This window comes from Galleria mellonella, unplaced genomic scaffold, assembly GCF_026898425.1.
Source record: "Galleria mellonella isolate WM207_F2 unplaced genomic scaffold, CSIRO_AGI_GalMel_v1 utg34, whole genome shotgun sequence".
NCBI lineage: Eukaryota > Metazoa > Arthropoda > Insecta > Lepidoptera > Pyralidae > Galleria > Galleria mellonella.
Window position 1 is genome coordinate 165,500 of NW_026442081.1, and position 16,485 is coordinate 181,984.

The following is a 16,485-nucleotide window of genomic DNA, read 5'->3' on the forward strand; positions in this document are numbered from 1 at the left end:
TCCTTATGTAATTATTAATTATAGTGTGTTACAATAGACCATACAGATTCCTTATTATAACATAGATAACACCAAGAAAATTTTTTTTCCAAAATGCCCATAAACGATTATCTGAAACTCAACTGTACATATTGGTATATTATAATGTATTAGTTAGTTTCAACTGAATAATCGGAATTAATAATAGAAAAAGTTATTGCAGGTGTATGAAGCCGCGCCCGCGTCCGGTGACGTCGGCGCGGCCGCCAAACGTCTGCTCATTATTGAAATGTACATAATTAAATGTTAATAAAATACAATGTGCGTTATATTTTTACGATTTCTACAATACCTACAGCGCTAGCGTTTCAGCTATCCGGGTGCATTTTTTGCGCTGCACGGGCATTGCACGTGTGTGATACGAGATGAGCATTAATTTTAGCTGAGCGCTCTCGGCACGCGGCAACGGTGCTCATTTCGTAAATTAGCCTCACTTTCTATTGTATAATTCATGTTTGTAATGTTCAACTCCTCGTAGTCATTGCGTATGTCAAAACAAAGGAAATTGTAATAAACGCGCGTGTACATACATACCTCAGCAACTCACTGTCATCATCGAATGACTATTTAAATTGCACACGATTGTTCTCTAACATGTAAAGAGTGTTAGGAAACTCACTCTGTGTAACGTACCTGTTAAGGTGGTCTGCTCACAAAGAATATTAAAATATATAAATTAGTATTTGAATATGGCCTGAGTAATTCTGAACATATGAAGTTTTTGAGGAAAAGCCGGTTTAAGACCTAAAATATAAAGCAAATAAAGAGCTTAAAGGGGTCTAGATTTCTACTAATGCTTTAGATAAATTGATAGACACTCTTTATTGATCCCTCCAAAAGTTTACAGTAGTATTCCACTGAAATAAAAATTACAAGAGTACATTATGCAGAGTAAAAAATAGTGGCCTTACAGCTAAAAGCAATTTTTTTCAATCTATCTTTAGATAAAGACGAATTTACCAGAGAGAAACTTTGTACAAAAGTCAATTGCTTGCTTACCTCTATCCCATTCGTGTTTCTACCGTGACGCAGTTGTGTTTGCATGGCTGTGTTTCGGTTTGAAGGGTGGGATAAGGCGTGAATTTACAGGGTACAGAGGAATAACACCTGAGTCCTCAGGAATGGCAACGCATGGGGGGTATCATGGGCGAAACAGTACACTCTGTTATGTTCATGGTACTGCTCATGTCTATAGGCGACTGTTACCACTTTCCATCAGGTGGGCCGTCAGCTTGTTTGCCAATCTGAGTTGTAAAAAAAAATTAAAAATAGTTTAATGGGCCATAGGCTTTTAATACTGAAATTAAGTTGTCGTTATGATGATATACTTATATCTACATAGGTAGCTACTGTAAGTATAGATATTTGATTGATGTACTCACTCCCTTAGTATCCTATGGGAGTACAGCAATAACTATTGTAATCAGAAGATGCATTGTACACAGTGATTCTTATAATATAGGGTTTTGTTCAAAAATGTAAAAACTGCCTCTTATATATTAACAGACAATTAATAATTGCCAAGTCGCATATTGTCGCATCAATCAAAATCTTGAATACATAAGACACATGTTTCCCACCTCCCACGCGACCCCTGATAAAGAAACCTTCTTGCTTTGAATGACGAGTGTTGAAGGTTTTACCTGTGGTTTTACCTTTTTTTATTTTGCAAAAACACCCATTAGAGTGGGCGAACAGACGTTTATGAAGACCTCGAATTTAACATTAAGTCGGCAATGTCATTTATTGTGTTTATCAATGAGTATACATTGAGGAAATACAATATCACTATTTTAAACGTTTCGTTCATAATACAACAGTACGCTTATGATACTCCTCATTCATTACTATTTCCGAGGACAAAGGTTTTGTGGCTCTTGTATCAGAGATTGCACCTCACTGACGACATAGTATTGTAATATAACGCCAGAAACAACAATATTGTGGATACCATCAAATAAGTCTATGATATAGTATAATTACAGGTCTTGTCCATCTAGATTGTGCTTTTTTTAATGGATGATAATGGAAAGGTAATTCCGCCTGTGCTAACGGTATACGCTGGCGGGGCACCAGTGAGGGATGATAGATAAGAATGAAAAGGCAGGTCAGTTAGCCCATCGTGATGAATATATCTGGGATTCAGCACGATGGTTTCTAGGGGGGTCGACCTGACAGGCTGAATTGCTAGCAATGGGTAGTCAGCATAACTGACTCCCTCTTCCCCCCCCCCCCCAAACCTTTAGATTGTGCTAGTAAGTGATAAACATGTAGTCACCTAAACTTCAAGATCATGGTGTTTTTCAAAAAACATAATAAGAATTATTGTACTGGGTTAACTGGAAGAAATCTCTTTTAGAGCCCACCCTTGCCAACAAGTTATTAAACTAATCGCTGTATTTTTTTTACAAGTGCAATAAAGAATATATTATTCAGTGCAGGCAAAATGTATGTAACACCCCTTTTATCAGACAACCTGATAGAATATTCCTAACGAATTTTTACCTACTATAGACGTATTTCTTTAAACCGTTAAGTAACCAATAGTAACTATCAGAGATAACTATTAGCACGTTTGATTTCCGAAAAGACAAAACTTTAAAAATCTTTGTCGATGTTACTGCTGCATGTTTACGGTCATCATATAGTTGTTCCGACAAAGAAATGAGCTCATAAAATTTGCAAGTATGTATTTAATAAAATACAAGACACTTATGATGATGCAGTAGAGAATAACCTTGATTTGACGGTGCACGCTACAGGATATCAACAAGTGCTTACTAACTGACATCGCAAATAGTTTTACGGTTTAGCGTGATATTATTACGTACTATTGTCGAGTACCTACTAAATGTCGCTTGCAACTAGCTACTAATAACAGGTAACAATCCTTACCACATTACTTAGATATCTTTTAAATATTACAAATGTATTCACAACTATAGTTTCCAAATGGGATATTCAGCAAAAATTGAGTTAGAAATTTGAATTGATACCCAGTTTTGGTGATTACTGACAGTGATCAAGGGTCATAGAGGGAGATAGGCGTGACAGATATGTATGTGTGTTTATAATAAATATTGGATGTTAAAAACCCCATAATTTTATTTAATAAAGGTTAATTCGATAGTAAATATATCTACCAACCCATCATAGCCTTATTAATTATTAATTAATTATTAAGTATTAATTTTTAATTCGCAAAAAGAAAACGGTAACATCAATCGTGACAAAATATACAATACTAAAATAAACCGTTCAGAATTGGTAAATATACTGCATTTAATATACAATAAAAAATTAAAGGTGAAAAATCATATCTATAACTTTAATAGGTCTACATACTCACGAATTAAAAAAAATAACATACCTCGCCGTGGCGATGGAAGCTGTTATAAAATTATTGTAACCTTGTTATTACTAAGTGACTGACTATTACAATTATATTTTTGTTAACATATTATTATTAATAATGTACATGATATAAGAAGCACGTCGTGTAGCGTTAGCCACGTGTTTGAGATGGCCATGGCATTGAGATATCGCGTTGCTAGCATCGACACAGTTGCACTGGAGATGCCGCGTTCATAAAACAACGTTTATGGGACATTTTAATTGTTCCGTCACACGTATGTTTGTTCACAATTATTGCCTTTTGTTCGTGAAATAATCCATTGTACGATTTGTTTTACTACAAAGCCCCGCAGCTTGTTTGATCTGATCAAGGCTACGCTATGTGCGCGGTGCCGCATGTGACGTCATTGCCCGCGCCGGCCTTTTCAGGCGGACAATTGATTTTTTTGCTTTTTTATTCAGTAAAAAATATAGAATTCGATGGACCAAAGTAAATCGAGTTGCATAGAGTCCGCTGGAAATTTCTAGTTGTCGGCTATTAATTTTCTTGTAATGCCTCTCTGTCTGTCCGTCTATTTTGGATAATTTAAAGTAATAAAAATACGTGTTTTGTCGCAAAAATTGAATTTATATTGATTATTTAATTTTAATTCCCGAAAAGGGTTGACGTCATGCAGACGGCCGGTCGTTAAACTATAGTTAAATGTTTTTGTAATATGGATAAAAAACATATTACGCCGACCTAAAATAAAAAATTGGATAAGGCTAGGAAAATGATGATGGTCATATTAATTTTAATATTATCAAAAAATTTGTTATTTTTAAAAATTATATGACAACATTTTACTGGGTCGGTGCTAAAACCCGGTACTTCTTTGTCCTTCATCGTTGTCGTTTCAGTTTGAAGGATGCAACATTTTTAATTAAATTACTGGTAATGGAGCCACAAGATCAGACCAGACCATTTACCAGAGGGAGACTTTGTACAAAAGTCGATTGCTTGGGTACTTCTGTCCCATTCGTGTTTCAACCGTGAAGCAGTTGTGTTTGCATGGCTGTGTTTCGGTTTGAAGGGTGGGATATGGCGTTAATTTACTGGGTACAGAGGAATAACACCTGAATACTCAGGAATGGCAACGCATGGGGGGTATCATGGGCGAAACAGTATACTCTGTTATGTCCATAGTACTGCTCATGTCTATAGGCAACGGTTACCACTTTCCATCAGGTGGACCGTCAGCTTGTTTGCCATTCTAACTTGTATAAAAAAAAAATGACCTTATCCACCTTAGACTTAGTGCATGAGGGTCGGCCTTTACAGTATATTTTATGATGGTGCTGTTCAATTGTTTATGGCTATAGGCGACGGTTATCATTTTCCATCAAATGGACCGTCAGGTTGGCTACCAAATGTTTTAGTAATTATCTATGTTTTTATTCCACCAAAAAAGACCATTGTGACAAAATAATATGAAATTAACTACGAAATAAACGTTTTTGATTACAAAAAGAATCTTCAATGTCCATGTAGAAATGGCTAAGATATTGCGTAACATAAGTACACACAGACAATTCAGTCGAATTTTTTGTATCCACTTGTGTTACGCAATATTTTCGCCTCTGTAAAGTACCTGCTTTTTAAAATTCACTAACTGTTTATTAATTGCTGACCAGGTACGACCTCTCGTCGCGTCCGTACTGGACGGGTTCAACGGCTGCGTGTTTGCATACGGCCAGACAGGCACCGGTAAGACGCACACGATGGAGGGCACCGCCGACGACGAGGGTGTGATCCCGCGCGCCTTCCGCCACATCTGGTCGCATATCGAGAACAACGCCTCCCCCGACGTCACGCACCTGGTCGCCTGCTCCTACGTCGAGCTCTACCTCGAGGACGTCAGGGATTTACTCTCTAAGGACAACAAGAAGCTCACCATTAGGGGACAGGTAATGTTTTTAACTATATAATGTTAAGTCGTAGAAATCATAGCTTTAGCATATTTTTAAGCGAGTGATCGGTGAAATAAAACATGTTTCCAAAATAAATAGGTTAAAAAAGGACAAAAAAATTATTGCTTCCCATACTTGATTACTTTTTGTGGTTCTGTCATATTACGCTGCTTTCAAGAGACAGTAATGATTTGGGCTTTGCCTTATACATACGAGTATATGGGTTAATACTGGACATTTTACCCCAAAGAAACATATTTTCTTCCATACTTATAATATACTCGTATTTATATCAATTCATCCAAATAAGTTTAAAATTCTAATGTTAGTTTCTATCTTGATTGAGCCAATTTTAGACCCGAATAATTCTAAATTGGTTAGTCTAAATCCCAAGACCATAAAACAAGATAAAAATACTTCGCGGATTGCAGACTTGCATTACATAATTCGGATTCTTTAAGATTTATGGATAGCGACCTTGACTGCGTGACGTATGGTGGCCCGTATGCAAAACTTTGTATTCTAATGAGGTTTGCAATAGTTGGTGGCTATAATCTTTACATACAATAGACAAATGTGCAGCTACGGTGAATGTACGTAGTGCCACTAAGTTTTGACGTGCTAATACTAAACTGCTACGTAAGATTACGTCAAGTGTCCGAAAACGGCTTCGTTTGTACCATCGTACGCATCATATAGGGGTTCATTGTTTTCGTTCATTGATTGATTAGCATGATACCTTTTGGCGAAACCAGGGTCATGGCGTCGCTTCGAATAGTATTGAAACTGTCTAATTCAAGAATTCAAGGCTCGTGTTTTATTATGTTTAGATTTGTGGTTTTGATTGGCTCTTAAAATTTATTAACTAGATAATATCAGAGAAATCAGAAATTGGCTTTAAAATAATACAAAAGAGTTTGTTTCCTTTGTGTTAGAAGGTTAGAAGCGCGACGAACATTGTTAAGGATTTGATGTTTATGGTTAAAGTAAATAATGATGTCCAATACCGCCAAAAGAGAGACAAACATCTAGGTGTGATATCCACATATGAGAAACATCAATATTATCACAACGTGCTGGCACAACCTTCCTGTTTGTTGGGAAAATAATGACATCACTGGCACTTCAGCAAATAGTGGTTACGACTTCTAGGTCAGTACTTGATAACCATCTGTTGTGTCAAATCGTGATACTCAAGTACATGTTTCTCCTAGGTATGAATTGAATTCTTGTCTGTCAGTCTTGTTAGGTTTTAGGTAAATTTTACTGTCTTTACTGTGTAATGTCTTATTCTTAAAAAGTTAGCACAGCTATTACAAGTTTTCATGGGCGACAATAAATTTTCATGGGCGGTATAAAAAAAACTTGACGAATTTGAAAACAAAATACAAATTACTAACTTGTGCGAGATTTAGTTATAAAAAAATTGTACAAAAAAAAACTCTATTTTCTTGACTAAAGAAACGCGAATTCGCGGGCGCTACTTACCAATACTATAATTAACTAGCTATATTCCACGGCTTTGCCCGCGTAAATGTACCTAATAATAGATGAAGTATCGTATGCACTAAGTTAGTATAATATATAACCATATAATCATGGGTGATCCATTTCTACACAGTAAGCCAGTGTGTCGTGGAGCTGGTTTAACTCTTAATTGCCTGATGTTTCTCCCAACAAATCAGCATGTAACTGAAAAGAAATAACCTACTAGTGTATTATAACATTCAAATGGGTACAATAATTTTTGCATAAAAGAGTACAAAACAAACATTCATCCATCCGTCCTTACTCTCTTTCATATTTCCAAAATTAATAGGATAGTACGATTCGGTAAAGTATGAACATGGTCTGTCTGTGATTAATTTGTATGTATGTACGTGATATGAAGGCAGGTACTTGAATGAATATGTCGCTGACGGCTCCATTCAGTGTCCAGTCCAATAGGCGCTACTCGTATTGTCGTCGCTCGTAGCCATTAAGATTCGTCTCGTCGATGCAAGCGATATACTCGTATGTGGCCCATAGCCGCTTATATATGGTATTTACAGTCTTGTGCATGTTTAATTAAAAGAAACCCTTACAGTGAATTTTAAGTTTTATGATTTGATACTTCAAATCTTTTGAAAAAAAAACAACAGCTGATCTTCTCGCTCGTTCTTGTCTGAAATTGCTTTCCAAATTCAATAGCCATGACAAAATGATTATTCGAAAATGCTTCAATTTAATATATCAGAATACTAGAATAAAAAAATTTCGTCTTTCCTCCTTCTTTTCTCGTGTGTGTCGTGAGAGGCGAGGGATGGTCAGTAGCGTCTCTCGTAAAACATGTTCAAAACCTAACTGCTGGTGCCAATCCACTTATCAAGCGTGGCAACTACTGGTTAAAATCCCCTTATAGGTCCCCTATGGTCAACACTGGACAGTTCACGGCTGATATAATAATAATAATAATAAAAAATATTCATTTATATTAAATAACTTCAGTAAAATACATGTTACTATGTTAAAATATTTCAATAAGGAAACAAGTCGAATTAATTTATTTTCGTTGAACGAACATAACATGTAGATAATATTGTTAAATTTGTCAATGACCCAAGCAACATTATTCCTCTCACCACAATATTACACATAATGACGCTTGCTGCTTTTCAAATATATCGTATCTTTAAACTCCACTGTCCAAAAAGTCCAAGATTAAGTTAATAGATTAATTATATCATTAATCCAAGTATTATTTTATTTATAACTTATTTTTACATTTCAATCAATCGTTTCCAACATGTTCTTGTTATGGACTAAACATCTGTTCAGTTGACAACATACAAGTTTTTTCATATGGCATTACTCTGATACTGGCTGATCCATATCAGTTTCGTATCTAATATAAGTATATCATTTGAAATTCTTTTCATTGAAGCTAATAAGTTTTTGATAAAAGAAGCTGTAAAAGAAAACTAAAGCTGTGCCAATATACTGCAAGAGGTATCTAAATACTGAGAGGAGACCAAGAGGGCTTAAAAAACTATTATCTTTCATTGCTTTTACTGCATATATACATATATGATGCCAAATAAATAATTAATTAATTATTCCCAGTTGTATCCCGCGGTTTCGCTCGTGCTCATATCGTCATGTTGAAGCTTATCTTTCTCAAGAAATGAACTATCAAATAAAAAAAATATTTTTTAAATCCGACCGGTAGTTGCAGAGATAAGCGCGTTCAAACAAACTATTTCGCTTTATTATATTATATGGAGTAATTTACATTTTAAACATGACATCACATCACTGAGGTGGAGAACAAGCATACGGCCCACCTGATGGTAACCGGTTACCGTAGCCAAGAACGCCTGCAATATTACGCGCGCGTTGCAGATCTTGAAGAAAACTTTATATTCCTTTTTTGAAGAAGCTCCTGCTGTAGTCTCTTGGAAAAATCTCAACAGGGAGCTCATTCCATAACCTGAGCGTTCGTTGGAGGAAACATCACCGAAACCGCACTATACACGATCGTCTAGGCTCTAAGGTATGGGGTGGGTGGCGAGCTGTACGATGTTAGAAAGTGGCCGTGGGCATCATATTGAACAATTCCTTTGGGCACAGTCTTCTTGACATTCGTAAACAACATTGTAAATATTTGAAAACCTAATTTATTCCTTATTACTTCATGGCCATTACATATTATCAATACATAAATTATGTGATATCAGTGAGATATTGATTATCCGTCGATAGCGCGGTGACGTCCGCGACGCGCGGTGGACTTGCACAATTACGATCAACAATCATATTTGTAAATAGCATTTATTAACGGAGGAAGCACTACATAATGCATCGCTTTGTTTAGTACGAAGAAAAGCATTCTAAATAACAACATCATACCGGTTTCAATGAACAAACATAGACTACCACTTAATGCGTAGATGAAGCATACCAGAGGGAGATTTTGTACAAAAGTCGATTGCTTGGGTACCTCTGTCCTATTCGTGTTTCAACCGTGAAGCAGTTGTGTTTGCATGGCTGTGTTTCGGTTTGAAGGGTGGGATATGGCGTGAATTTACTGGGTACAGAGGAATAACACCTGAGTCCTCTGGAATGGCAACGCATGGGGGTATCATGGGTGAAACAGTATACTCTGTTATGTCCATGGTACTGCTCATGTCTATAGACGACGGTTACCACTTTCCATCAGGTGGGCCGTCAGCTTGTTTGCCATTCTAAGTTGTATAAAAAAAAAAACTTTATAAACGAGCGCTCTAGTTTTTTTACTTTTATTCTTATTGACTTCGATTATATATCATTTAGATTATACCGCATTTATAGAGGATGGATGGAAGAATAAATACGAAATAGATTTATCGAGCAAGAATTAATGGAGATGTTAGTAGGGGCCGCCCTAGACGGACGTGTGTCGATTAAATAGGCGACGTGCTGAAAAAGTGCTGCCAAATTAAAAATGCCCGTAACTGGCCAGCGTCTATGAAAAGATTGTTGAATGTGGAGGAAGCGAAAGAGGCTGGTTTAATTCAAGCATTTGGCGTTCTATTGTTTCTGCTTACCCCAATGGGAGACAGGCGTGATAGTTATGTATTATGTATGTTGTGTATAATTCATTTATAAATATTTTTTTTATTAATTATGCAAATACAATATTAATTTCAAATGTTTGGAGACATTTTATTTGCATGCCATTGTCTTTGCAAGACATACATATTTATTATTTAAATTACCATCTTTATTTATAGATTTAACCATATGCCATCTTTATATTATAATTTTTCTGAACATACAAACAAATAAGGTCTTAATATTGATAGTATAATTCTACCCCTTTATTTCCTATGGGTGTCGTAAGAGGCGACTACCAAGTGCGGCAACTACCGGTCAAACTCCCCTTATGGGGAAGGCTTATGTTCAGCAGTGGACAGTTAACGGCTGAAATGATGTGTATACCGATAGCGCAGACAGGGTTACCATACCATTATCGACCATTACCCTTCAAACTTTATAAATAGTATAAATATGTTATATACATTATTTCGTGTCCGTGTGGTAACAAATATGTCCCATTCGTGTTTCAACCGTGAAGCAGTTGTGTTTGTATGGCTGTGTTTCGGTTTGAAGGGTGGGATATGGCGTGAATTTACAGGGTACAGAGGAATAACACCTGAGTCCTCAGGAATGGCAACGCATGGGGGGTATCATGGACGAAACAGTATACTCTGTTATGTGCATGGTACTGCTCATGTCTATAGGCGACGGTTACCACTTTCCATCAGGTGGGCCGTCAGCTTGTTTGCCATTCTAAGTTGTATAAAAAAAAAATAAGGAATACAATGCTCCATCACTTGTCACTCCTTTTCGTCCTTAAGCTTTCCTACAGGAATTTGTTAAGAAAACTCGACATAAATCGCGAAAAAACTACCAAGCTATAGTAATAATGTGCAATACCAGTGCATTACTGGGCAGTGGGTCATCAAGTTGTCATAGATGGATGATGTTTACCAGAGGGAGACTTTGTACAAAAGTCGATTGCTTGGGTACCTCTGTCCCATTCGTGTTTCAACCGTGAAGCAGTTGTGTTTGCATGGCTGTGTTTCGGTTTGAAGCGTGGGATATGGCGTGAATTTACTGGGTACAGAGGAATAACACCCGAGTTCTCAGGAATGGCAACGCATGGGGGGTATCATGGACGAAACAGTATACTCTGTTATGTCCATGATACTGCTCATGTCTGTAGGCGACGGTTACCACTTTCGATCAGGTGGGACGTCAGCTTGTTTGCCATTCTAAGATGTATAAAAAAAAAATGTTACCATTATAATTTATATAGTTCACAATGCTATGCTGCCTTTAGACCATCCTAATTTCAAATCTACTAGCATAATGTTTATTTATAACAACGTTGTTCATTCATTCCATTCTCCTGATAACGAGCTGGCGCCCCGCCAAAACTGGAACAATAGCTACTTCTTATCGGCCAAAAGAAATAAACCAATAAACTTTACGTTTATCATTTAAGGCCTGCACACACGATGGACGGTTTGTCCGCGGACACGATTTTTTCACGTATAAACCGTGTACTGATGTAAAAGAAAGAAAAATATTTATTTGGCGCATATCAATTACAACAAAAATAGAAATTTTTATAAACTTAAAAGAAAATATAAAAATAAAGTTTTATCTAATTGGGAATTATGCAACTAAAATGGTCACCATTCAGTTAAGTATATTCATATATAACTTAAACGTTGATTTTCTGTAAAACAAAAAAATAAAGAGTCAAAGGTAAAGAGTATTGTATGCTGTTTTATTGTAATCGAACTAAATTGAAGGATTGTTGAAGGACCTAAAAGTCTGGGCAGCGAGGCTAACATAAAAAGTAATTTTGTCCCCGGGTAAAATGTTGTTTGTTTGTGCAGGCCATAAGGAAATCTCTTTTTAAGAGAATGAAATTCAACTAAAATACATTGTAATTTGGACATTTAAGGGTTTTTATAACCCTTTATTTGCTGGGAACTTGTGTGCAATGATTTACATAACGTAAAATATTCGGGTAAAAGATATTTTTTTGTCGTTTTGATTTTTTTTTATACTACTTAGAATGGCAAACAAGCAGACGGCCCACCTGATGGAAAGTGGTAACCGTCGCTTATAGACATGAGCAGTGCCATGGACATAACAGAGTAAACTGTTTCGCCCATGATACCCCTCATGCGTTGCCGTTTCTGAGGACTCAGGTGTTATTCCTCTGTACCCAGTAAATTCACGCCATATCCTACCCTTCAAACCGAAACACAGCCATGCAAACACAACTGCTTCACGGTAAAAACACGAACGGGGCAGAGGTACCCAAGCAATCGACTTTTGTACAAAGTCTCCCTCTGATCACGGTTTGGTAAATATACGTTTCTTAAACCATTCGAGTGTTGTAGACCGTACCGTCAGTTTGTTATTTGGTTTATTATTGTAGAAAATATCGTAGTTCGAAAACTATATGTCTATTGCTTCGTTCATCTGTAGTTAATGAATTATTCCGTGATCATTACGTTTCAAAAAGATATAAAATAAAGCGAGGATGACATGAAATATTTTTTATACGTTTAATGTCTAAATTATCCAATAATAACGTACAACTATTTATGCATTTAATACGCACGAATGAATGGCGCACCTATTAAATAACTTTTGTTTGGACATCCATTGTGGAACTGTAGTACACAAAAGCGACAAAATCGGAAGCAATTTGCACAAAGGACACTATACAAAATGTACTCGCGTATGGCTTCAGTAGCTGACAGTTGGCAACGATAAATTTAATACTTCAAATCAACAACCTAATAAAATACCATTCTAAATAATTACTATTTTTTCTTTAACTTTATTCGTCAATGGTTTCTTAAACATTTAATGTTTTATATGAAATGAAATGAAATTTAAAATGAAATGAAATTTGAAATGAAATAAAATGAAATTTAAAATGAAATGAAATGAAATTTGAAATGAAATGAAATTTGAAATGAAATAAAATGAAATGAAATGAAATTTGAAATGAAATAAAATTTATTTGCTAGAAACATTGCAGAAAAGGTGTTGCATTTGTGAAGTTTATAAGATGTCCATTACGTGCATATGTATGTACGAGTACATATATATCTTTTATATCGCCAATCTTTTTGAATTCAAACCTATTACCACTTTCTCCCCTGAATAATAGGATTAAAGTTGTTTATCTCCTGTCAAGTGACGTTGGAGTGTAGGTCAATTTACAACAATGTATTCAGTTAGGGATCCGCGGTGCTTGAACTAGATGTTCAATATTCGTTTATTAGGATAGAGGTCATCGGCACTTTGTTTTCCCTGTTTATTATAGGTACGTTTTTTTAAAGGGTGATGATGGAATGGTAAACCCCTCTGCGCTATCGGTATGTATTGGCGGGACACCAGTGAGAGATGATGGGTGAGAATGAAGCAGGTCAGTTAGCCCATCGTGACCAATTCGACAACAAATCCATCATTATGATTTCCAGAGGGAACCGCGTGGAAGTCGACCTAATAGTTTATTCCTACCTAAGGTCTTATTCCTAGCAATGGGGTTGCTAATCTCCATTACCAAAAATACCTTCTCCCCCGGATAGGTACTAACTACTTTTGAGCATAACATTAATACTAGTTGTTTGGGGGGAAAGGGATTGTTAGTAATGGAGACTAAAAATCCCATTGCTAGCAATATACGCAACCAGGTCGACCTCCTCGCGGTTCCCCCTGGAAACTATCATGGTTAATTCCTGATGAATTCATCATGATGGGCTAACTGGCCTGTTTTCATCCTCATCGATCACCCTTCACTGGTGCTCCGCCAGCGTATCCCGTTAGCGCAGACGTGGTTATCATTCCATTTACATCCACCAAAAAAAAAATACTAGTTGTTTTCTGCGGCGTTACCCGCCTGCATCAGTATATAAAGTCGACCACATTAAAATTCGTTTAGAATAAAATGCGAGAAGTGAGAATACAATTCTAGTTTGTATTTCCTCAAGCGGATAGAAGAAGTGGATATGGTATTCGCAATATTGTTGTATAGATTAACTTACTGCTAGGTCAATTGGGCAGCAAACTGGCAAAAAATGGGCAACTATTCATTGAGTTTTTTTATTTGTAATTTATCGGATGACTGGATATTTGGTGTGCTCAGTAAATGTTTAAAGTCAAATGAAGAGTGGTAGCGCGTTTTTTTTTTATACAACTTAGAATGGCAAACACGCTGACGGCCCACCTGATGGAAAGTCGTAACTGTCGCATATAGACATGAGCAATACCATGGACATAACAGAGTATACTGTTTCGCCCATGATACCCCTCATGCCATTCCTGAGGACTCGGGTGTTATTCCTCCGTACCCAGTAAATACACGCCATATCCCACCTTTCAAACCGAAACACAGCCATGCAAACACAACTGCTTTCCGGTTGAAACACGAATGGGACAGAGGTACCCAAGCAATCGACTTTTGTACAAAGTCTCCCTCTGGTAAAATTCGCGTAATTCGGATCCATCGATTCGCCACTCTTGGAATATTTTATGACGATCATCCTTACCCTAGTACAGTGTTCTATTTTTATTAGTACGATATTAGAAAAACATGAATTTTAGTGTTAAACATTCAGTTATCTGGCACTCTGCCCGTGTACAGTGAATCTGGTTATGGGTAACCTTTGAATGGATTACTTTCACGATCTTCACGGCCTGTGCCGTAATGGCGTTGCACCCCTCTTACTCGGTATTATATAATTTGGCATTCATTCTAACGACTTTGCTTTGGCCTTCAAAAGCTGAAAGGAATGTTTGTTATTTTTGTCTCTGGATGACGAATACTAACTTTTATCATGATGATTTGTAAGCGAAAACGTAGTACAAGAGTACGTTTATTGACTACTAGATTTTAGGTCACTACTTGTACTGATTTCGGAAGTAAAAAATCAATGGCGTGGATCACTTCTAGATGGCGTAGCAAGATAAAACATACACCAGTATTTAAGTTAAACATCCAGGAACACAACAGTAAACCGCATTCAATTTGATACAGTAATTTTTGCGGGATGCCCGAACAAAGAGACAGACAGACAAAATTTATAATAATTGTTTTGGTTTACTATTGCTCTTATTTACATTCCTCGTGAAAATTTTTCTAAAATATTTCTTGTACATACACATCGTCTAGTTTTCATTTTAATATATTAATAAGACGGTTTTTACCCTTGAACATTATATAGTTTTCTTATAACTTATCGAAGGTTGACTATAAGAGATCCCCTTATGGGACAAGTCCGTCATTGTATATTAAATCTTTGAATGTGTACAATGTAAATTATGTACAATAAAGATTTTACAACAACAACAAGTTTCTTTCATGACTAAGGGAACAAAGTTACATTTTATATATATTAGCTATTCCAAAATGCAACTTGTTAGACATTGATTGACATAATCTTATTTCGTTATCTAGACGTATAAAGAGGTTTCAAAATGGGCTTCAATGGCGTATAAACATTATTATGTTTAAATTCATTCTATTCCTCTGAAGGACTAATTGAGTTAAATGCACTTAATACTTCCTACTTAGGTACATAGAACGGCGTCCTTTTGTAATTTAGTATTCAATTATGTACATTATAAGTTATTCAACAGCGTACGCTAGCAGTACGTCGATCAGTCCATGAGTCAGGAGGCTGCATCTCGCCATATGTGGCAGGGGCTGAGTGGGTACATTTATTGTTGTAACCTACATGAGGTTATTAACAGTAGGTATGATTATGCGCACGGATCTTTGTAGGGGCATTTAACTTTGGTGCACTGTATGCTACCCACACTGGCCACCAGTTCCGATGACGACACGCCAGCGCCACCTCCTAACCATATTAGGGAGCCGATTTGGGTTTCTCTCTCCTTTAGGGTATCGATTCCCTTGTCATCTCTCTTTTTGTATCTTATCTCCACCCTTAGAACCTTACTATTAAATACCTTACACAAGTGATATATAATTAATTATAATGTATCGTGTATGTTAGAATCATGTGCGTATTTATTTTACAAGTGATTGCTTAGTGAATACTTGATGGAATTTACTCACAAAGTTAAAAGTTTCGTAAGCACAACATAAATTTTAATGTAATAACTACCGGTTTAATTTACGTGTTTTTTACGGTCGTTTTACTAGTCGAGCTTCTTCGATCTTATTACATGTAGTTAAAATACTCAAAAAGTGTCTCTTTTTTATACTATAGCCGAATATTCTGAGACGCCATGGCTGCCAGCCATAGCTTTGTACCAAATTTCTGATTAACAGTCATGCTAGCACAGCTGCTTGGCGACAGGAACACTAGTGAGAGCGAGGCGTGTTCCATTCTAGAACTTTAAATGTATTGGATAAAAGATACGTATTGTCTTCAAGAAGTAATGACAAAGGATCTATATTGACTATAGTCAAATAACTTTTCATTTTATATGTTATTATTAAGGGAATTGCCTCGAGAGATTAGAAGGAACCTACCTTTATTAAAGAGTTATACTTGCGATAGACGGGTGTTCAATACATATTCAGACGACTTACTATAAAAGGGTGTCTAACATCCATTT

General features: G+C 36.3%; 1 protein-coding gene across 2 annotated transcripts in view; it reads left to right on the forward strand.

Annotated features, from left to right (window-relative positions):
- LOC113512093 (kinesin-like protein Klp68D) overlaps positions 1 to 16,485 on the forward strand; it is a 50,961-nt gene that overhangs the window by 10,633 nt on the left and 23,843 nt on the right. For both annotated transcript variants that reach the window (XM_052896781.1, XM_052896782.1), the window contains one exon: positions 5,068 to 5,340. In XM_052896781.1, the coding sequence (XP_052752741.1) occupies positions 5,068 to 5,340 (273 nt within the window). The remainder of the gene's footprint in view (positions 1 to 5,067; positions 5,341 to 16,485) is intronic.